Genomic DNA, 25,318 nt, shown 5'->3' with positions numbered 1-25,318 from the left:
AAAATCCTGCCATATCTATAAAACTGTATCTAAATGTTTAAAAAAAAAACATTCAGAAACTTTTCCGGTCATTTTTGTGATTGTGAGTTACCTCTTATCCGTATACAAACCGTGAGAGAGTCTTAAAGACACATCAGGGTAGGTGGGATACTATAACAACATTTAGCACATTGTTATACTATTCCACCCACCTTAATGAGGATCCTTTAGGTGTAGCGATGCCATAGCCTTTGGAATCCAGGTTTCCACCAACTTTCATGGTGTCGCAGGGCTTCCTTTGTTCGATGTATTCATTCATAGTGGACTCCAGCAAGTAGGCATATTTTCCTTTAGACTTTCTTACTCTGGCTACTCCTTCAGCTGTAGTCCTCACAAACACAGAGGGCTCTGCACTTCTCATGTAGGTCCACATTTTATCAAACACTGCAATTTTAGATCTCTGCAGAAAAAGTAAGAAGCCCAAGAAAGCTAAGAGATGGTCTAATAGGTTTGACAAAACACAAAAAGAAATAGTACTATTTCAATGCCCTTAGAGATGGGACACAGGCTAGTGACAAATATTCATTTTTTAACATTCTTCATGAATAGCAATTCTATCCTTATGTAAAATAATTTGGCTTTATATTATGAGGATCTCGAACAACTTGCTATGGCAAACAAGCTACTATATACCAAGAAGCAATCTGAAGTAGTCACAATTAATAAATTCACCATACTATCATAAGACTAATTCAACTTAAAATACAACCCAAAAGAATATTTTTACTGCCCAGATACTACATGATCTATCCCTAATTATTGGCAGAACAGGAGTCTGTAATGTATATTCATAGATAAGCAAGTGGTGAGATCATGAGGTAATGCCCATTTGCTGAAGAATATAGAAATACTGAAAACTTCCGTTAGATATAGAATGGACAAATCTAGAATAAAACAAATCTTTTAAAGAAATATTTATTGGACATTTAAATTTTCTATGAACTAAACAAGGAAATTTCTCTTTTGAATATTTAAACACTAAAATACTATTCATTTCAAGATGTAAACATTCTTATCGGTGATAGGAAACAAAGAAGGGCTAATTGAAACCATATTATTGAAGGAATATTTATCTTAAAAACGGATTCAAAAGCAAAGATAGACATCAAAAGAATCTTTGAATATTTCCTGTTCAGAGTTAAAAGAGGCTGAGCATGGAGTTGGAAAGTCAAAGCATTTGGAAGTCTGCTTATTTTTCTATGCACAGTTTTCTCAAATGATTTTAATCCCTTTTGGGAAGGTGACTTTGAATAATCCCTTTTGTTATTCTAATGTAGGAGGAGGCTTGGAATGGAAAATTGATATTGAAAACTTTTAAAACTCATGAGATTTTTTTCGGGGGGGAGGTCTTATTTGATGTTTATTCCAAGGAATTTTAAAATTACAACCTTTATCTTACAGAAAGCAAGTCTAAGTCAATTCATTATAACAGATATATGAGAAATATAGATTTATTTAGAATGCTGTCCTAGGAGTCAGGCAGATTTACATATAAAAGCATTTTATTTTGGTGACAATCTGACAATCAAGGGTCAAGCACCAATAGAGGAAGGATAGGTTTTCATCACTGAGGTTTACCACTCACCTCACAGGGAAAGGAACTAGTCAGTGTAGCCTTTCTACACTGTCACCATCTAAATAGGGACAGCTATACTGAGACAGGGCTTGGGGACAATTTCAGCCCAGTGGTTATGCAGTGAAAAGACAGGTATCCTCCATCCAAAATACTTTCATCCTAAATACATATCATTATTTCTCACTTTTTAATACTGTTTCTATCATCCAATCATTTATTTACCTGAAGCACTCTTCAATCTGTTTCTCTTACTAGATAATATCAATTCTTGTGATACTAGATTTGAAAATGCATTACCCTGTGGATCAGGCTTGCTCTGGGCTATGAACACACGACTACAAGATGGAAAGTTCTGCCAGGAACTCAGCTAGAAAAATTTTACCTTTACGGCCTTTACAATGATTAGCACAATATATTTCATATACTAGGTTCTTGATAAATGTCTGCTGTTGAATATTTGGGGATTTAATTAGGAAAATAACAGTTTTACTTTTTCCAGATCTTTGCCTCCAGTAGAAATTGTTTATATTTTTTTCTCCTATATTCTGCCTTTCTATTCTCCACCAATTGCAAGATGCTACAGTATATGAGTTAGATTAAATTGCATGCAATCTTATTAAATTCCAAAGTTTCTCTGTAATATGAACACCCATAAAATCACAATGTTGAAATGTTTTGGAACAATATCATAAGCTGATAAAGAAGAATTCAGAATGAAATTACATAATTATCTATTCAAATCATCCATTAACCATGTCAATTAAAATAATGCTTTGTAATGTGAATATCCTTTGAGAAAATCCAAACATTAGCAATGAAATTTTGTTTTATTCATAAAAGATTTTTGTTAATTTTAAGAATATTTCTCAAAGTACAAATATATTATTTCTAGGAATTAACAGATTTTTACAATGTAATACAGAAAAATGTATCTAGCTATAGTGTTTTGACTGAGTTTCTTGATTTCTATCTTTCCAGTTTTGAACTATTTAAAAATATACAGGATCTGGCATGTTACTTCATCTAGAACTACAAGTTCTATTAAGATAAACCACTCATTTTTTTAATGAAAGAACATCACAGATACTGTAATATGCATGTTTTTTAGACTGAACAAGATTTTATGATATAATTCAAAATAATAAAAATCTACAAATTATCCAAGACCTTACAATGAACATTGCTAATGATGCATCAGGTTAAAAGTAGCTTTCTTTCATAAGTAAGAATTTTTGTAAGTTACAATATTTTTCCTAATAAGTTAATTCATTTGTCTCCTAGTTGTTAGTTTACTGTTCACTTATTTTAAAAAGTTAATGAAGGGGGAATAGGAAGGGCAGCACAATACAATAGACACTAGTATGGCCCTATGTATAAACGTGGCTGTATAACCAATGTGATCCTGCAATCTGTACACGTGGAAAATAAGATTAAAAAAAAAGTTAATGAGCTCTATGTACATATATGAATACACCACAGTGAATCTCAACATCATTTATATCCACAAGCCTGGATTCCTAATTCGAATAAGATATATTCATTACATGCTTGTATAAATATATCAAATAGATTCTACTGTCATGAATAACTAAAAAACTAAAAGAACAAATAAAAAGTTTTTTAAAAAGTTAATGAGATGATTTCATAAACATATCTCTTCAAGAACTATGGTTTGAACAAACTTAACCAAAGGTGCACATCTACATAGTTCATAGAATCTGATACTGTTATGTCAGAAACCACCATTCATTAGAGTGAGATATTTGTTGATTTGTATTTTATACCTACTTTTTAAAAAATCTTTTTTAGTTGAAGATGAACACACAGCATCTTTATATATTTTTATTTGGTGGTGACCATGGAACTCACGCATGCAAGGCAAACTCTTTTCCACTGAGCTACAGCCTCAGCCTTTTATGACTACTTTTGAAAGAATCAGACCACATTATTAATAGAGACTCCAGCCTCTGAACCACTCATTTCTTAGAACATATTTACAAATATGCTTTTAAAAAATGAAGATTTTTTATTCCAGATTTTAAAATTCCCATGTGGTCAGCTAAGGTAATATAAACAGTGCTTCCTGTTAAAGTTCCAAATTCCAGCAATTCATGTTACATGCATTCAATGTCCTACATCAAAAGCACCCAGGAAAATTTAAGCAATTGTCTGAAAAATGCAAATCAAATACTGATCAAATTGTCTCAATTAGCCCCTTTGTGTGGACTTAGAAGATGAACAGCCGGCAATGATGTTCACTACCTTCCTAAACCATGTCTAAATTTGAGCACATTTTAGCACAGTTGAAGAGCGAACACATACAAATCATACTGACTTTTTAAAGAAAGTGCATATTTTCCTATCATTTGTAATTCTAATCTGAGTTTGGGTTCAGGAAAAGAAACTATGCAATGCGGAAAGAATCCATGCTCTTGTTTCTAACTGCTCCATAACATTTTTAATTATGAAAAAATATATGACATCAAATTTACCACTTAGTCATTTTTAAGTGTACCATACATACACATTGTGCTAAAGTAATACGCTTTGTGTACATTTCCATGCACTACAAGAACTATGCTGTATGTAGATCCACTGTACAAATTTCGTTCATACATTATCCTCCTTTAGCTCATGGAAACCCAATGCTTTCTCTTATCTTCTCTTACTTCTCTAAACACTTTTTTCTTTTCTTCCCTACTTCCTGACTTTTATGGATGTCTGTGTAGTAAGATCACAGGCTTTTCTCTTGCTACAATTTGTCTTGCTATAGTTTTTCCAAAATAATTTTATAGTTCTTTACATTTTAATATCATTTATGTTTAATACATAAGGCTAAGCAAACTATTGAAAGATGAAGATTTAAAAGTCAACATTATTTCAGCTTAATTCAAAGAGACATTAAACTACTGAAGACTCATGATACACAGTAAAAAATGTGAAAGTAATATTGAAATTAAAATATTAAGATTTCTTTGATTTAATTTTATTTTGCTATAAATTACTTTTAGATAGAAGAGGGGCTATAACAGGGGCACTATAGAGGAGGAGACCCAACTGTTAGTACATTTTTAAAATATTTAAAATATTTTCTTAGATAAGCATTCCTTTGTTTATTAACTCCTATTAAACTTTGATATTAAAACTATAATTTTGTATTAAAAGATTTATATTCAAATTCTCAGTTTAATGATGTCAAGAATCAAGTGAGTGGAAAATATTTTTAGAATCATTAATATGTGTTAGGTAATAAGGAACATTTCATAGGGGATCTCACATTTTTCCCTCTCTTTTTTAAAATTACAATTTAATAAATAAGTTACTTGTAAAGAATTATGACATATTTTATAGAAGGGTGATTTGATATGTTTGTTTTCATGAGGATTTTTCCATTTGACTAATCTACATTAAACATTTTTTCAAATAAAAAAATTTCAAATAATATTGAGGTCCACATCAAACTATGCTTCTAGCACTAAAATGACAAAAGTTCTCAGCTTCTTAAAAATTGAAATGGCAATTATTGAAGTCTATAATTATAAATATTTTTAACAGTTTAAGATTTTCAAATGATTGGTAACATAACAGAACTTACAAATCTCATCTTACATTCCAAGCCCTTTTTTTGAGTAACAAGGCTCAGAAAAATTTCTTTCCTATAACAGCAGATTGTTAGCTCATAAAAGAACCAGAAATGAATTCCAGATATCCATGTCTTCACACATGTACATACAGACTAAACTGAGACACAGTGCTTAGATAAATAGTGTTCTGTTAAAAAGTCACTTGAGAATATGATAAAATTTTAGAAAAAAATCCAGTTAAATATTTGTATATAATTTATTTATAGGCTAACTGATACCTGAGTAAATTATATTTTCAACAGCATTTTAATCAACTAAAAGTAAAGCTTAGTCTCAGAGCTCTTTTGGCATTCTGAAATTATTCTCAGATATGATAAATACATAGTTAAATTAATACATGCATTATTAATACAGTCATATTCTTTGCTAATTTTCTCCTTGGGAAACAATGTTTTTAAAATTTAAAATGCAATGATATTTCCATGTGTTTTCATTCCCTAATAAATGGTAAGTAATAGCGTTAATGGAATATCCCATACTAATTATTTCTTATGCGTTAACTACATATATGTACACATGTGTGCATACAAAGTGGATTTATAGTGAAAAGTGCAGAGCAACTGTTATTCCTACATATTTTATTTTAATAAGGTTACTTAATCAGCCCATTCAAGGTCTATTGTGAACAGAGAATAGGTTTGGTATCAAAGGTTTTTTTGTTTTGTTTTGTTTTGTTTTGTTTTTTGTAACTGGGATAGAACCCAGGGGTGCTTACCCACTGAGCAACATCCACAACTCATTTATATATTTTATTTAAAGACAGTTTTTTAGGGTTTCATTAATTTTTAGGCTGGCTTTGAATTCATGAGCCTCCTGCTTCAGCCTCCTAAACTGCTGGGATTACAGGCATGTGCCACCACACCCTAATCATCAAGCTATTTAACAATATATCTAATATAATTTCATGGATTAAAGAATGAGAGTTATCAGAATTTTGTGGGTTTACAATAAAAAATACTCAAAAGCATTGGCTATTACCTTTTTTTGGGGGGGGGGTATGGGAGATTGAACTTCAGGGCACTCGGCAATACAGCCACATCCCCAGCCCTTTTTTGTATTTTACTTTGACATAGGCTCTCACTGAGTTGCTTAGTGCCTCGTTTTTGCTGAGGCTGGCTTTGAACTCAAGATCCTCTTTCCTCAGCCTCCAGAACTGCTGGGATTACAGGCTTGCACTATGGAGCCCTGCTGGTTATTACTTATTAATATGCTAATACTGATATGAATGAAAGCTGTCATCATACCATTGAATCTATACACAGTCTCATTTGTCCGGTATTTTAGTTTACAATTAGGTTGCTTACATGAAAGGCAAATATCCCAAATATTTGTCTTTTACTCCAAATTTGCAATATTATCATAGTAGATGATAGAATCAGTATTAAAATTGTATGGGCTTGCAACAATAAACCAAAAAGCAAAGTGAAATTTAACAGGGATAAATACAAAACCCAGCATGTTAGCCACAATCAATTTATATTCACAGAATGGAAGACATGAGGCTTACCACAATCCGTATTTAAATTATCCAGGCTTTCAGTAAACCACAATGTATGGCAAGCTATTAATTCAACTCATTTATTACAGAAGCTAATAAACTTGAAGGGTTGAAATAAAATAATAGAGTCTAGATGTTATAATTTAGATACAAGGTATCCCCCAACAGCTCATGTAACCGACAATGTAAGAAAATTTTGAGGTGAAATGACTGAGTTACGAGAGCTTTAACCTAATCAGTGCTTCAATTCACTGATAAAGACTCACTGGATAGAAACTACAGGAAGGTGGGGTGTAACTAGAAGAAATAGGGATGCCTTCAGGGTTTATATTTTGTCTCTGGTGAGTGGAGCGCTCTGTTTCCCAGTTGTCATATCCTGAGCTGCTTTCCTTCTCCACACTCCTCCACCATGATGTTCTGCCTCACTTGGGCCCAGAGGAATGAAGTTGGCCATCTATGGACTGAGACCTCTGGAACTGTGAGACCCAAATAGACTTTTCCATCTCTAAAATTGTTCTCATCAGGTTTTTTTGTCACAGTTGTGAAAGCTAACAAAAATGTCAGATAACAGAATTTGAAATGCCAGTGCACTGAGGGCCATGCAGGATGTGTAAGTGAAGTAAGTGATCAGGGATGGGGTCAGGTCAATGGTTACACTGCACTGACTGCAGAATACTTGCCTTAGCAACAGGGTGTTTTGTTTTATTTTGTTTTGTATTCATGCAAATGTTGTGATGCCTGAAAAACACAAAGACCCAGGTTGAAATTGGTCTGAAATTTGAATTTTCACGCTCAGGTCAACCTTCTCTATAAGTAGACCAGATCACACTCTAGTTCTAGATACCAGTTGCAAACATAACATTAGCAAACCTACATCCCCAAGTGAGGATAGCCATGACAAAGTGTTCGAAAATGTGTTGAAAGAATGATTGAGAGAATTCAGAATTCTGAGTGAGAAAATTTAATAAAGAGACAATAGTTATCTCCCGATGTTTGAGACATCTGTCAAATGGAAAAGCAAAAAATTATGTAAGTCAGAATGAGGACCGATGAATGAAAATATTTGGGAGGCTAGTTTTAATTTCAAAAGAACTTTCTAAAAACTATAAGAATGAAATCTAAAGCAAAATGGAATTTGATGATAAGTAGTAGGTTAAGATTCATATGGCAGTCAGGCACAGTGGCACACACCTGTAATCCCAGCAGCTAAGTAGGCTGTGAGGCAGGAGGATCATAAGTTCAAAGCCAGCCTCAGAAAAAGTGAGGTGATAAGCAATTCGGTGAGACCCTGTCTCTAAATAAAATACAAAATAGGGCTGGGGATGTGGCTCAGTGTTTGAGTGCCCCTGTACCAAACAAACAAAAAAAAAAAAGATTTATAAGGCATGTTCAAGAACTCATTTGGAAGGTAAACTCAATAATGCAACAATATTTCTGATATGAACAGCACTTGGGAGTTAATTTGTAATTGAATCCCTATGTTTCAAGATGGCAAGGACATCAGAGATCAAATGATGCATAAAGAACTTCTCTGCAGCATTTTGATCCAACCTCAACAACTTTTAAGTGTATGAGTGTGTGTATTTAAACAAATGAAAGGCGGATGTAATTAAGAATAAAACCTGGTTGTGTTGATTAATTGTTCTAGCCTAAAAGGCTATGAGATGAACAAATTTTCAGAGCATCACATTTTTTTTAAAAGAAAACAGACACACTACTGGACCATTTACACTATGCTCTATTCCCACCTCCTAAGACGTTAGCATCTCTATGTATCCCATTGATAGGCTCCAATAGTGTTTCAATATTCCACAGTTACAAATAAGAAAGAAAGGAGCCCAATACAATGGCCAAATGTTTTCAAACAATCTTAAGAAATTTTGATTAAAGGGAAAATAAAAAAGGACTCCATTTGATTTTAAAATAAGCAAATAAACAAAAAACCTTGCACCTCAGGGGAAATAACATAAAAGATACATGGTTGCAAAATCAGACAGCACCAGGAAACTACCTGCCATGATGTAGGGCCATGATGGGCCACCAATGGGCCCTTTGGTTTATCAGTCTGAATTCCTTCAGGAAATCAAAGATGATGATTTCATAAGGGACAGATAGATGAGAATGGGGGAACACGAGGTTAAGAGAATAATCCTATAAAATGGGGCTACTGTGCTGACCCCCACATGCTTTTTTGCTTTTTGTTTTTGCCAAAAAAACAACTTGCCTGCACCCCCCACCTGGCCCAAGTGAACAGGAGGATATGTCACATTTCTCAGCAAACTAAGGAAGGGTTGAAGGTCAGGTCATCGGTATAGGTTATGAATGATGGGGGCTGTGAGAGGATGAAGACTGGTTATCAAAGAGAAAACAGTGGACTACTAATGGTTAACTTCTGTGACTGTACTCCTCTGCACTGTGGGTTGCCAAAAACCTCCCGAGCCTGCCCTTGGTTACCTTTATGGGGAAGAAAGAGAGACAATAATTAAAATAGGGGTCTGGGGTCTATAAATTAGGAAGATGCACCCGTCCCATGGATACCCAGCTCTGGGGTCCCTTCTCTTCAGAGAAGTCTTGTATCTGTTCCGTTCTTAAATAAAACTTGCTTCCTGTGCTTGCCTCAGTGTGTTCAGGTGTTTAATCATCACTGGGAACAAGGACCTGTTCCTGATCTCAAAACTGGTATTAGTATATTCTACATTTCTTACCCTTGACTCTCACGTTATTAATGCATATGCAGAAAGGGTATCTGTGTCCCCAAATAAATGTTTGTTAAAGTGTTTAGTACTCAGGATTAAATCTAGGAGTGTTCTACCTCTGAGCTACATCTCCAACCCTTTTTATTTTGATTTGAGATAATTTCACTAAATTGCACAGGCTGGCCTCAAATTTGAGATCCTCCTGCCTTGGTCTCCAAAAAAGCTAATGTTTGATTCATGCTTGCTTGAAATAGAGGTTTAAGGACACTAATCTAAATCTTTCTGATAAAATGATCAAAGATGTTTTATTATTAAACATTCTCTTCCATACTTTAATTACTTTAGTTCAAGTCCACATTCTTTCTGCCATTTTAAGAATGAACTTCCACTAAAAATAATAATAATAAAAATTATATATATATAAAATTCAAAAGAGTAATTTCATATTTTCATATTTATATTTATAATATGCTAGCAAAATCACATGCTGGAAATATGAATGATAAATTAATGCCTTTTTTAAAATATCAAAAGTCAGTTAAAGAATTCTGAAAATTTTATCAACAATATTTATATTTAGTTGATATTTGATTCTAATAGCATGATTCTATTCTCTCTGCACAAAGCTCTCCAGCTGTTTATTACTATGTTTATTTTCACACCTAGTGTGGAAAATTCAGATGATTCTTTTCCTTACAACCATAAAGTGAATTGAACACTAAGTCATCTGGAGTATCTGTACTCTTTATTCTTAAATTCATCTTCACTGTGAAGCATCCAGATGGGAATTTTTAAAGGGTTTTTAAATGAAAGATTTAGTCCCAAATTATTTATGTACTGTTTTAACTTTTCCAGCTATATTAATTGTCCTCATGATCTGCAGTTGGTGTGAAAAGGAGTGCTTTCTTTTTGTTGCAACAATAAAGTTCCTGTGACCTGATCTGATCTAAGTGTTAAGCCAGTAGAATGTAAGGTGGTTTCCTCAATGACCCAGTTGGATGGGTAGAGAGCACGGACCTTTGCAGAGAATAGCTGTGGGATGAAAGTCACTAAAAGAACCCATTCACCCTGGAAGAAGCTATCACTGTGCACGACAGTCACAATTCAAGAAATAGACAAGACGTTTCCCTTTCTTAGTACTTGGGCCACTGAAAACAAATGATCTCTCTGGCGTTGTCTACATGTCTTTAGTTGTCCAGTCCTATGAAATTTGAGGACCACTCCATGAACTGCACGGACCTGAAAGGGAGCAATACTTTTTAAAGGAAACAATGGCAAAGTCATCTACAATTTTGACCTTTCCTGCACGGTTCACCCAGCTAGAACCAGCTGAATTGAGACAGAGGACAGAGGCTCTTTCCAGGCAGCTTAGACTGATTGTGTCCTTAAAGTCTTCACAAACTCAGTGCTTTCTCAGATGTTCTGTGGAATGGTGGGAAAAATTAAAATGTCAGAAAAATAAAAAACTGCCAACCAGAAAGGAAATGATTCAACTTGTACTGGATCATTTAAAGAAGGCTTGGGCATGAGAGTTGTCAGCTGTGCAGATTGTTCTGCTATAATAAAGTCCACAGAAAAACCAAGGAGGAGAAATTGGTAATAGATATGACTAACCATGCATGAGCTGACTTATGTGCATAGCACTATTTATTGCTTATGTACTTATATTCAGCATGTATCTAATGCCTACTAATTTAGAAACTATTTAAATATTTAAGCACGTGTGAAGGTCTGTAAAACATATATTCTGATATGAGTAACTTTCCACATATATGGGAATATACATATAGCTATACTCACTTCATTTCTAAAAAAAATTTGAAAGATGGAATATATATGTGTACTGATATATAAAAAGCTAGACCTCCATATTCCTGCTTGCACATAAATGGGCAATACTGTGGCAGAGTAATAATTAGCAGTACCCAGAAGTAATAAAACAACATGGAAAATAACCCCAAATTAGTGATATCTGTTCTGGGCAGCATATTGATGAAGAAACAATCATGTATTCTTGCTAACTGAAAACAGTAACTGGAAAATTATAACAATATAGTTCTATAGGGGAACTGCTATAATGGCTAGAACATTTTTATTTATAAATGTATTTCAATTTGTATTTATGTGGAAATATAAATTAGTGTATCTTATGCCACAGATGAAGTAAGAAGAAAAGATTGCTGCCTTTTAAAAGGAAACTCCTAATTGTTATCATTCTCTAGTAATCATATATGCATATATTATGTGTATGTGTGTATATATATGAGAGTTTCAAACTAATCTTTTCACTTAAGTAAGGAACAGTTGCCTTATTACTAGTTGTCTATCATTAATACTATTTCAAAACTCTGCAAAAAGACTGATGCTGGGTAACAATAGCCTACTTTAATGGATTTAATTAGATTCAATTTATCCTTTGCAAATGGGAATGATTGGTTCCATGCAGTACGCAGGGAAACCACCTTTATTTTGGCAATGGTTTAGAGTCTTTTCTTTATCAGATTGAAATGATTAAAGTAGATTTATTTTGTAAACAATATACCATGTCCCTCATCTTTACAGATAAGAGAACCAGAGGTTGCAGTGTGAAGGATTTAGGACAGGGATGAGGAGGCAGGTCCCAATCTGCAAGTTAATCATAGTGCCACATGGATTGATGAATTAACAGGCCAATGATAGGTTTATATACAAAAGTCATTTTCTGTCCTAAAAACCTAAGTTTCATGGGAACATAATGCATATAGGTTCTATGAAATCATTATCTACAACACAATCATCACATAATTGAAGATCTGTCCTATTTTTTTCAGAGAAGAAATTATCAAAATGTGAAATACTAAAAATAGTAGTTTCTAATTGAAAGCCTAATTCTTTCTTAATTATAGGTGGGCTACAGTGGCACTATAATTAGAATGATCAGCAACTCCAAAATGATTCAGGTGTTATCATTCACTCTGTATAAGTAATGTGCATGGGTTCTATAAGCAGAAAACTGCAGAACATGAAGTTGCCAATTTACTTTCCTCACTTATCTTGATAGTTGCCCTCCCTTTACTTTCTCCTTCCAGCTAAACAAAATAAATGTTTTATTAATGTTTAAATAAATGTTTTATTAATTGACAGATTGTCATTGAAGAAAAGTACATGTAAAATTAGAAAATTTGCAACTTCAACTGAACCTCTAAAACTATTACACTCACTGATTTCATTAAAGTGATATTAGTACAACCTACTTTATTATTATTTACCTAAAATCTGAAAGTAATTTAGGCTTTCACTTGAACAACTAATATCACTTTTGTATGAAAAAGGTCCCTATAAACTACAAAATATTCATCTCATAATTGCATACAAGGTGCCTTCATTTCAACAAAGATTTCATGAAATCATTCATTAATATTGAGATAATAGACTAAGAGCTCAGAATTATGAATTTGATATTTAAAATGTACATTAACTTCTAAATTTTCATAAGTTGTTTTTTCATTCTTGAGTTATTTAAAATTTAGACAATGACCTAGGTGCTCTGACCAGTTTCTCCAATGCTAACTAATCCAAAGCTTTTCATTAGATAAAAAAAGAAAAAAAAAATGGTTGATATAATAAACACAGCAATAGACCTTTAAACAGTAATATAGGTAATAATAATCCATAAAATTGTAAAAGAGGATACAAAGGAAAAAAGCTATCAATAAAATCAAAGTAAGTCATATTAGGAAGAATAAGATAAATGTTAGAGCTTTGAAGATTAGCCGATGATACCAAGTACGTGGGCACACTCCTATAATCTCAGCAACTTGGATCTGGGATAATAAGGCAAGAGGATCACAAGTTCAAGGTCAGCCTCAGCAACTTAATGTCTAAAATTTTTTTAAAAATTAAAAAAACTGTAAAAAAGGTTAGGATATAGCTCAGTGGTAGAGTGCCCCTGGGTTTATCCTCTGTACCACCCCTAAAAAATTTCTTCTTGTACAACTTTTTGTCAAAAGTTTCTTCTTCTACATGTAATTAGTTATTTTCCTGGGTTGTGGGTCTGAGAGTACCACAGACAGCCAAAGAACAAAGTGTAGAGTACATGTCTTCAGTCTGTCTTCAGCTCACTTCATCTACATCCTCTTTCCTTGGAGACTGGTTACTACCACTATCAATCTGTTAGCATTCACCCTCTTCTGAATGTACCTTACAGAGACTCCAAAATCCCTAGAGCCAAAGAACAATTGAGAAAGATATATGATGAATATGAATTTTTGGAATACAATTTCCTTTGCAACTTTTTCTCCCAGATACTTAGAAATTCAACCATACTACAGCTAAAAAACTGCAGTATACCTTAGGATTAAAAAAAATACCAATGAATATCAAATATTTTTGTTTCCAAAATGTCTCCAAATTGTCTTCATCTTGTTTATACACTGTACATAACAGTCTGTGAATAGAAAGTATGTGCTCAAAAGGAAATATTGATGGATGCTGCCAGAAAACCACAGCACCACAATCAATATTTGGGGTGTCAGAAACAAAAATAAGATTTTTCTATTATCATCATAACACCCAAATATGAAATATTAATATAGAAAGAAAAGTTGTTCAAAATTATTTACAAACTACGAACACTTTTTTATTTAATCCCCCTTAGACAAATAAGTCTTTTGTATACATATTTTTTCAAATCTCAACCATGTCATATATTTCAACAAAATAATATGATGAAGCCTTATTCTATTTAGTAATATGTGCTGCTATATAACTTTTGCTTATTGACACAAACACAATAAATAATGTAGCTTATGAGTATTTTTGAGCTCACATCCTTCTTTCTTTAAATAAGAAGAAGCTGGCTATAATGTTATATGTACTGAGACTTAGCCTAGGTCATTTTATCACCAGTTCTTTTGGAGCTATGCTGAGAGGAACTGTGGGGACCTGCTTGTATTTCAGTCATTACTGACACTCTAGCATTACATAAGCAAGCATGGATGTGACCCAGAACAGACCAAAGGAGTAGTGAAATAAATTCAGATATCTTGCTTTACAAGGAAAAAGAGTGCAAGTAAAGAATTCAGGTTAGTAGTAAAATATCTCAGCATATTTACTAGCTGCCTGAATTTGTCAAGTCCCTCAAATTAGCTTCAGTTTAAAAATGCATCAAATTCCAACAAAAATCATCGCCCTGTTTTCTGTTGCTATCACAAGTTACCTGAGGTTGGATTTTTATTTTGAACACAATTGTTAATAAAGTTCAGAGTTTTGGAAGTTGAAAGTCCAAGACAGGGAAGCACCATCTGTCTGGTCTCTGGGGACAGCCTACTTAGCTGTGATCCAACAGACTGGTGAGAAGGGAATAAAAATGGTCACATGCAAAAGAGACCAAGTGCATGGGATAGCCTCACATTATAACAATCCACGATCACAAGAACTAGCCAGAATCCCATGAGATATACATTAATTCCTTCCAAAGACTGTGCCACAAATGACCTAATCATCTTCTGCTAGGTCCTGCCCTTAAAGGTTCTCCTACCTTTCAACATCTTCAGACTGTGGATCAAACTTCTAGCACATGAATCTTTTGGAGGCAACTTAAACCATCCAAATCATAGCAACTTTCAGACAGAAATATTGTAAGGCTTCAAAGCAATGAAGTGTAGGAAACTGCTTTGGGAACCTATGTCAATAGAAGTAGTCAGTTTTCCTAAATATCCCCCATGATTTCTCTATTACTGTAGGAAAGGTAAACACTATGACCTTATGAAAATTCCACAACTGCCTATTGCAAATTCAGTCTCCAAGGATTCGTGTGCTGAAACAGAATAGTAGCAAATTTCTTTGTTCAGAGTTCTCTAGCTTTCTCTTCTTGTCTACTAGAGAATTTGAGAACATGGAGCATGAAATCCTGGCATCTTACTGATTAAGGCATGTTTCTCTGATGGACTGAGTTAAGATACACTGAAAAGCTCTGTAATGAGGATGGATAGTGGTTGAAAGTAGTCAGTACCATTGTTTCCACACAAGGTGATAAGTACCTCTCTCAACAGATGCCTACTCAAATGCAAGAGAGCATCTACAAACAATATACATAATTTTCTCAACAAAAGTACCACTCAGTAAACCAGGTCAGGTTCCTGTATCATTCACAGATCTCATTTACCTCAAAGAGTATCTTATTTTTCCAGGTAAGATAAAAGCAAATCATGTTGTGTATGACATATATTTCTAATGAAGAAACATTCAGTATTCTAATTTATTTTAATAATCTATTGTTACGATGAAATTAGAGCACTATGTTATATTGAAAGTATGCATAACTATATTGCATGTAGGTCCAATATCATTGCAGCTATTTGTCTTTGAAGATTTGGGCATGGGGACTGGGGATTGAACTCAGGACTTCATGCATGTTAGGCAAGCACTCTACAGTTGAGCCGCACCCCAACCCTAACATGTAGGTCCAGAAGTGATCATAGACTGTCATTAGTAGCAAATTTGTATTACCATATTCATACTTAGATCCTCATTGAATCCCAAAAATCTTCTGGTAGATCATACTTCTCCACTTCAATTGAGGTACATAAGAAAGTACTAAGGTCTTACACTCTTCCTGAACCCAATTTCTAACTTTCTGTCATTATCTGTGGTTTTGCCCCTGCACTTTTCCTTCCATCTTATGTATCTTCAGCCCAGCTGAAGTTATTTGGAAAAGACACCAGGAATAATTCAGGAGGAGATAGCCTGCAAATTACAATCTGCTGCTTCAGCATTTGGCCAACTGAGGGTCCCAATCCTAATTATGAAATAAATTGGCCATGATCTCACAACAACTCAGGTACATTCAAAGATGCTTGTGGATTATCAGAGATCATCACACATCATATATATTCATCTGAGACAGAAATTAATCATCTGTATTTAAGCATTTCAACAGGATGAGTTCTTTTATGTAAATAATAGTAAAATGAAAGAAAATTATGCTAGCATGAAGCCCTGGTCTTTTCCTATAAACACAGCACCACTAACTGGAAGAAAAATATTAACCTACATCTAATAGACACATTATGATTGTGTGACCTATTTTAAAAGTAGAGGGCCCTTGTTAGCCTCTCCATGAAGCGGTTGCATGGAAAATTCAGAATATTCACTTAATAACGTAATCTGTTTTCTGACACAGAATTAGCACATTTGGTTTCAACGTGGGTCTTTCAAATATAAACTATGCAAGAGAGATTCATTTATGTAAAATGAAACATAAAAGGATATCCTTGTTTAAAAGACATTAACCATCTAAACTATATTTTGCTTCAGTTTTGTTCCAAAAGGACAATTAATTTTTATAAAACAATAAAATTTCATTGCAACATTGTGGTTCTCCAAAGGGGTTAAAAATCAACAAAGAAACAAAGCTAGGAAAGGGACAGGGAAGGGTCAGAGATACAGATAAATTCAAGAGCAAACACAGAATGACAGACAGGGTTATTTTCACATAGCACCTTGGCATAGATCACGGCAGTGGGGAGGAGGTGACAAAATTTAAAGAGGTTAAATTTTAGGTACAAAATCGGAAGCCACAAAGCAGTGTCTCTTACCCTGAAAAACTCTTTAGTGGAGCCAGAGTCTAATGTTCCATAAGCAATTTCTGTTTGCTTAGAAAGATCCTCAGCACTTTCGATGGGAGACACCATCCTCTCTACAGTCAGGAAGGCAGCTAAGTTAGCCGTGTAGGAGGAGATTATGATCAGGGTAAAGAACCACCACACACCTCCAACAATGCGCCCAGAGAGGGATCTAATAACAAGTATGAAATGGATTTGTAAAGTGAAATGAATGACCTAATTTAAAAAAACAAGTTAGCAGTAATATGCAAATATTGAATTATACAGGAATATTTCATTTTATACTTTTCCATATTTCTACTAGTTACTGAATTTAAAAGTTACTAAATATTTTGGGCAAGGAATATAGATTGACTAAATCTGATAACATACCCAGAGGACAAAACTTGAAAATCCTGGTCAAAGTTATAATGCCCAAATAGTTCATGGTATGAAATTCCATAATGAAGCAATTTTAAGAAAGGTACAAACAATTCATTAAATATCATAGTTCTTTATATACTCATGACATAAGTAAACATGAAGAAGAGAATCTTAGAAGATCAGCAAAACTCATAACAATGTTTACAAACAAAACAATTATTTTTAAAAATGAGAGTGTGCACCATGGATGTCACTTTTAAACTATGAAAAAATCCCTCCCTTGAATGCACCAGTGATGCTCCAATCCCTCAAAAAGGCCCCAAATTTAATTATGTTTTATGTATGCAAAAATATAGGTATTTTATACAGCATAAAAGAGAAAATGGAAAAAAATAGTACCATAAACAAAGATATGACACAAAACATAATTCTCAAAGAATAAAAATCAGATGCCTTCACGGTATGCACTGCCCTGTTCCTGTCTGTCTCCTGCTTAAGAAAAAAGGAAACTAAAAGAAAAAAAAATTAGATGTTTAAAAGTTTGTCAAATAAACTTCCAGTGTGAAATATAACAAAATAGCAATATTTCTATGACTATAAATTCTTACATACAATACTTTTTAAAAGCTTAATAGATTCCCATTTATTTACTTTAAAATTTGAACTAGATAAATATAAATATGTTGATGCATAAAAAGAAATCCAACATATTATTTTACTATATGATGATATGGTATTGTACACATAATTAAAGAATTAGAGGAATATTAACAAACCAATAAACTAAATATTTTTCCTGTTCTCCCGGTAACTCTGCTTTGTCAAAAGTTATGAGAGTGAAGTCTATCAGACTTGCTAGAGTGAAGAAGATACAATTCTAAAAATGTAGTCACAAATATTTGGCACTTTATGGCCTTAAGGTTCTCATCAATCAATATTTAAAAATGCATCCCTTAGTAAAACAGATACTATATCAAATTGTTGGGTTATATTGGTATAATACACCATTCAGTGAAAAAAAAAAAGAACCCAAAACTTTCTCTTCAAATTAGTTTGTCCCTGCCTTTGTTTTTTAGATGAAAACGCCTGTTGATTAAAATGAGAGAGAAATAGCAATGGAAAACAAAAATAACATAAGTGCCTTTACTATAAAATGAGATGCAAAGAATTAAACAAATATGATAGCATAGAAAAAGTTACATCATTCTCACTTATGAAAAGGATATTAAGACTTATCATTGGAAAATTCTTCAGGCAGACACAACTACTCTCAGAGTGTTCACTATTTACCCCATGACATGAGAGGAATAAACTGCACAACAGGTAGCCTGTATTAAAGGTGGCAGATTCAGTGCCTGAAAACTTAACCCCTTCAAAGAAAAGCTGATCACTGGCTAATTGGTTTTGACTACCCACGGTACCCACCACATGCTAAATTAAATGTTTAGGAATAATTTTTATAAATCATTTTTTTCCTTTGAAAAAGTAAATATCACCAGTTGATTTCTATTTCAGTGTTTAAACCAGATTCAATGAGATTAAATATTTCAATTGATTTAAAATGTATAAGCTCAAAATATTATTAGACTTACAAGTCATTCAGAAGTGAAAAATACTTAAGTAATTTGTTATTTACTTTCAAAGGTTTTAAAGGTATCAATGAATGTTTCTAAATAGACAAAAATGATTTCTATAATTAAAAACAAAACATTTACTTCTCAGCATATGTACTAAAGAAGCAAATAAATATACATATACTATATTTTCTTTTAATTTCTATTAAATAATTATTTTTAAAATAACATATTTTTATATTTATTTAAATACTTTAGAAACATTGGGAGGAAGACCCAAAGTAAGCAGAAAAAATAGTTTTCATTTTTAGAAATTATATTCTTTGGAAAATTGTATCTTATAGTGAAGATATTGTAAAGTTAATTTCTGGCCAATGACCAAAACAATAAGTCTAATCAATCATTCTAGATTACAACTTAAATGTGTTCTACAGACATTAATAACATAGTTCCAAATCATATTTTAATTGGAAATGAATGATAATTTTTTAAAAAATATTTAAAGAGCATTTCTTAGAATCACCTGTGCATTTCAAGCTTTTTCTAAAGACAGTCAGTCATCCACTCTACTCTTCTGACCTAGAGTAGTCATCATTGCATTCTAAAGCATGATAGTTTGCTTCTTTTTAAAAAAATCATTAAATTTTTCAACACTATATATTATGCTCACTTTTTAATGTCTATAGAACATAAAAATAAAGATAGGTACTTTTAAAATATCTATTTATTTATTTATTGTAATACTGGGGATAGAACCCAGAATTTTATGCATGCCCAGCAAGCACTGTACTACTGATCACATCCCTAGCCTCAAATTTTAAATTTTAATAAAATAAATTTTGCATATATATTTATATGCAAATAAATATATATACACATATATTTCACGATTGATGAAAAATAAATCATGAAAATTGAAAAAAAAGCATGATAGCTAAATCTGTGTGTCTTACTAAGAAATAAAGATTTCTCTGTGAAATTTCTCTGTGTGAAATTGTATGAGTCATGATTTATGAATGAAATTTAAAAATCAGAAAAAAAAACCTATTTTGGAAGCAGGCATAATAAAAACGAGAAGTCATCTATATGTAGTGGAGGACCTGCAATGTCAAACACTGTTAAATGTGTCTTGTACCCCAGTCACTATGTGCAAATAGGGTTTCTATTCCTACAAGCTCAGGACACATGACACGATTGATGGTGAGTAGGGCAAACAGAACTAAAGACCCATTCATGAGAACTCAGACAATGCATCCTACTTCATGATGCACCCCATGCACTTCTCCTACACAACCAAAATACAGAGCATAATTTATATCACTTTAGGATAATTGCCTTACATCTCAAATAAGGGTAACATGCTTCAGTGGCCTTCTTATCAAAGGTAAGTCATTTATTATTTTATGGACCAGAATGTTCCCTGAGACCTCAATATGATCCCCTTTCCCTCAATATTAGGATCTTCTCTTTGTACCTTTAACTTCAATCAGATAAACTAAATATAGAGATGAAGCTGTGAATCTTCTATGTTCTGCTAGAGATGAAACATATACTAAAGATATACATACAGTCCCTCCACATGTATACATGTCACGCCATGCCATGCAAATATCATTGGCATTATTTCTAATTCTACGCAGTTTGGCAGAAAAGCCCCAGGGGATATGATGGACCTAAGCTTTTTTAGATATATATTTGTAAACAAATACTATTTTTTAAAAAATCACTACCACCAGAATTCTTATCAGAGAAGTAAATCATTGATAATTTCTGCCCACATGGCATATTTTCCTTACCTTGTGTTGTGGAACATGCTGAAAAAATCATAAAAGGTATATAGTTTTGAGCTTTTCATATAGTTTTTGATATTAATGACTGATAATTTAGGAAAGTGCTCAAAATACAACAACTTAATGAATTAATATCAGAAAATTCACCTCCTTCACTACATAAAGCATCCCTTAGAATCAAAGAAGGGTAATTCAGCCCGAAAAAAAAAACGTTCCAGTAGACTGTGAGCCATTTGGCTTTCAATGCTAAAGTTCACACACTAGAGAAAACATGATTTATTCCTCTGAAGAGCCACATATGGTTATCATTCTCACTCACATATATAAGGTAAAAGTAATCAATGCTTTGTGACAGATTTACTGTAATTAGGCATTCCAGTATAGGGATTAACACATCCTAATGATACTAGAGAATGAGTTTATTGCATGGTGTGTGTGTACTACCATTCAACATGACACAAGCTTTGTAGTGAATAATTAATCCTCTCTACGTATTCTATGTATTTCCAGATACTCATAAACTGTTATCATCTTTTTAATCCAGCCAGCAAACCTCAAAAAAAAAAAAGAAAGAAAGAAAAAGAAAACTTGTATAATGTCTTTTTTACAGCATTTCCATGAGCCAATGTTAGGAAAATAAAAGAAATGGGATGTGTGTGAACAAATTTTTTTCCAACAAGTTTTTTGTTGTTGTTGTTGTTGTTGTTAATAAATTAAATTGCCCATTTTCCCATATACAGGTCTGTGAATCAACACACAGATGACTGTAAAATGAGAATATGCAGCAAAAACACGGTACCCCTCCAAGAAGGCATGGAATGATAGAAACCTTATGCATTTTATAGCCTCTCCATGGTGTGTATAATTTCACCAGGGAAATACATGATCAACATTCAAAGAACATTGTTCAAATATTTCACAGGCTTACGCCGATGGTCAAAGTTTGTCCTTCAAAGTCTTAATTTGCTTGGACAAGCAGTCGGCAGCTGGTAACTTCTTTAGAGTGAATTCATAAACACCATGAATATGCACTGGAGACCTAAAATGCACAAAGTTGAAGCAGGTGAGTAACCAACCTTGGCGAAATATCGCATCCTTGCTGCATAAAGGCACCCAAGGAAAACCAGAGACTATTAAAAATCCCAAATTCATTAGTTGATTCACTAGTTTGTGTTTCTCTTCCATCTTCAAATTCCTCAGTGTGCCACTCGTAGGGGCTAAATCTGCTGACCAGGAATAAAACTACACTGACCCCAATGTAGGCAAAAACAATGCACATCCAGATCTCATAGGCTAAAGGATCAAGAAATGAAAACACTCCTGGTTTGGACTTCTGAGGCTTCTTGATCATGATAGATATCCCCAGGCTCATGAAGGGCTTTGAGAAGTCGATCACCTCTTCTCTCACAAGGGTAATAGTTAATGGAGCAATTGCAATATCCGCTTTCTGTAAGGGAAACAAAGGAGAAGAGGAACTGGAATTACAGTCAAAAACAAATCATGGTTACATGATTGGATGCAAGGGGAAGGAAAGGAATCAGAAAAAAATGGCAACAATTATTTCCCAGGAAAATGCCAGTACAGAATAAACAGGAAAGCAATTTGTTGGCCAAACATCTTCCCTCTCCATAAATAAATAGGATACCTATCTGTCTTGACCATAATTATACATCTATACTGTATCTATGTCTTTGCAACCTTTTTAATACATATGGCCCATACACTTCAAGACAGATGGCATGCCTACAGCAGCTATCTGCATGTTTACTTCTGGATTCAGTCTCAATCATTCACATGTCCACAAGGAAATAAGATCATATCTCTAGAGTAATGTGGGACACCAGCAATCTCAGATACAGACACTTGGAAGGGAGGGGAGACCATTCTGTCGCAACAGTTCAAATTAAATAGCTTTATAAGGAGAGCCATACTTACCCCATATACAAGTTCTCCAACCATCCCATTCCAAATTTTCGTGTCTGCATCCCTGGCCCCATACTTGCCATCCCCAACAATGGTCAACTTGTACTTGAACCCACAATGTTTTGCAATTTCTGCAGCCAAGTCGACACAATAGCCCTCATAGCGTTCATTGCCTTCAAGCATTTCATGATTTTTCTTCATCATAACATACGGAGATTCCTATATAGAAAGACCACACTTTAGCTGATTAAAATGGCTAAGTTAATAATGTACTCTCTTTGAATCAGACTTCCATGTTTAGTAATAACCTGTTTGCCAAAGATAATGTAGAACATAGATGGTGTACAACATTATCAGGAAAAGAGAATCATAATGTTTCTGGAACAAAGGTCCTCAAATACCTGTCATTATATTTCATTAAGATTACTTGTACCCATGGCACATGCCTATAATTTCAGAAACTCGTGATGTGATGGGAGGCTGAAGCAAGAAGATCACAAGGTAGAAGCCAGCCTCAGTAATTTAATGAGATCCTGTCTCAAAAAAAAAATAAAAAAATAAAAAAGGACAGGGATGTAACTCAGTGGTAGAGCAGTAGAGCAACCATGGATACAATCCTTGGTACCAGAAAAAGAAAGCGCATGAAGGGAAAGGAAGGAAAAAAGGGAAGGAGGGAGGGAGAAAGCGAAAAAAATCTTTTACCTAACCATATCAGAATTAACAAAGTACTCGAAATCACAAAGTGATAGCATATCCCCTTCTGTTTATAATACCTGGAGCTGAGAGAGGAAAATGCAGCTCAACATCTATATTATTCAACTTTGGTCTACCACACTCTTGCTCTTGGCTAAATTTGCACTGACCACAAGAACAGCATCCATTCAAAGTCTTGTGTCCTTGCTGCCCCAAAGAATTCTCATATGGAAATCAGATCCATCTGCGTATCCTTCGATACACAGACTCAAAGACTCACAACCATGGTGACATGCTTATTCTACGCTTCAGGTTTCAGCTCTCACTTCTGCTATGAGATATAAAATCCTAAGATGATGGCGCAAGGATAGCTGGAGAGTAGCTGCCTGCTCCGAACTTCAGAGGAAGCATGGAAAAATGATTCTGCATCATCTAATGTTCTTCAATGGAAGAGTCACCAAGGATATTTGAGGTCTCAATGCAATAGCTCTTCTCAATGACATGATGAAGGTGAGAATCCTCAAATGTCTAACTCACCTTTACTGAGTAAGAGACTTCCAAGCTTCTACTGAGGTTTTTACTCAAATATCTTATTAGCCTTTCTATATTTGCATCTCTTATTACTGGGATAAGGAATCCCACAAACCTATTACATCCGTGCTAAAGTGAAATAAAACACAAATGTTTGTCACAAAATCATGTTCTATAATGAACTCCATTTTCTCAACTTCACCAATAGCTTGTCATCATGATCCACATTTCCCTTTCATCTATTCAGAACCCAGATCATTCAAGATTCAATTCAATTTTGCCTCATTTATTAAATATGCATTTATTTTATACTGTGCATGAACCAACCACTGTGTACAAATTAAGGGTAAAAAGAATGGATATCATCCTTGTTTTTAAGAATTTCATCTTTTATTATGAAAAAAGAAGCCAAAAACATTATTAATTCATTTAACAAATGGAATACAGAGTTTACCCAGAGTTAGGTGGGAATGGCAAGGCAAAACATCTGAGGAAATATGATGACCCTCTTAGTCTTTGCCCCATTGTTTGGGTGTGCAATAGAGCATGAACTATCTGTCAGACTATTTCAGACTTGAATGGAACAGAGAACAGTGTGAATGGTTCTGCAAGGGTATATGTTGTTCCTTTGACAAAGAAAAATGCAATAAACGATCATAACATTGCAAAAGCAGCTCTGTATTAGTTATTGCCCTAAAACATGAACAGCAACTGTCCTTGGAAGATATTTTTCATCAGAAAAAGGAAAGTCCAACATAGGCAAATGCAGCTAATTACCAAAATTGTGGTGACAACAACAGTCTTATTCTCGAGCCCAGAGGTGTCATTTCCAGAGGGGAGCTCAGTCAGGGTAACAACCATTTTGTCCACTTCACTCCAGTATCCAATCTGAAAAAGGTCACAGCATGGATAAATGACCTTTCTGTTACCAACATATTTAATTATTTTTAATCCCAAGTCTAAGTCCAAAATTACACTCACATTAACTGAGCTTCGTCTAAATTAAAGAATGTGTACATGTAACCAAGAACTAGCAAAATACAATTCTTAAAATGGGCCTGTTTCTTCATATTCACTTTTCATATTCTCTTAGTAGTTCTGGAGTGGACTTACAGAAATATAAATAATTACCAAACTGATATTTTAACCATGAGAGTTAAAAGAAAGATGTTAAATTGAAGTTAATCCATATTTGCAGTCACTATTTTTTGGCTTCTGAATACTAAACATTCAGTAACAGTTTCTCTCTCTCTCTCTCTCTCTCTCTCTCTCTCTCTCTCTCTCTCTCTCCAAAAATTCTTTTTTAAACAATTTTTTAAACTATAGTCTGAAAAAAAAGTATAACAGTTTTACTTGCTAGTGGTTTTTAAATTACATTTCAAAATTA

The 25,318-nt window shown here is 33.7% G+C and overlaps 1 protein-coding gene across 3 annotated transcripts in view; it reads right to left on the bottom strand.

Annotated features, from left to right (window-relative positions):
- Gria2 (glutamate ionotropic receptor AMPA type subunit 2) overlaps positions 1 to 25,318 on the bottom strand; it is a 139,895-nt gene that overhangs the window by 3,351 nt on the left and 111,226 nt on the right. For all 3 annotated transcript variants that reach the window (XM_026395940.1, XM_026395942.1, XM_026395941.1), the window contains exons 9-13: positions 24,709 to 24,819; positions 22,720 to 22,926; positions 21,861 to 22,231; positions 17,031 to 17,229; positions 192 to 439 (exon numbers count right to left, since the gene is read on the bottom strand). In XM_026395940.1, the coding sequence (XP_026251725.1) occupies positions 192 to 439; positions 17,031 to 17,229; positions 21,861 to 22,231; positions 22,720 to 22,926; positions 24,709 to 24,819 (1,136 nt within the window). The remainder of the gene's footprint in view (positions 1 to 191; positions 440 to 17,030; positions 17,230 to 21,860; positions 22,232 to 22,719; positions 22,927 to 24,708; positions 24,820 to 25,318) is intronic.

The sequence above is a fragment of the Urocitellus parryii genome, chromosome 10 (assembly GCF_045843805.1).
Source record: "Urocitellus parryii isolate mUroPar1 chromosome 10, mUroPar1.hap1, whole genome shotgun sequence".
NCBI classification, from domain to species: domain Eukaryota; kingdom Metazoa; phylum Chordata; class Mammalia; order Rodentia; family Sciuridae; genus Urocitellus; species Urocitellus parryii.
The sequence above is the reverse complement of the archived record's forward strand: the minus strand, read 5'-3'. Positions and strand labels throughout refer to the sequence as shown.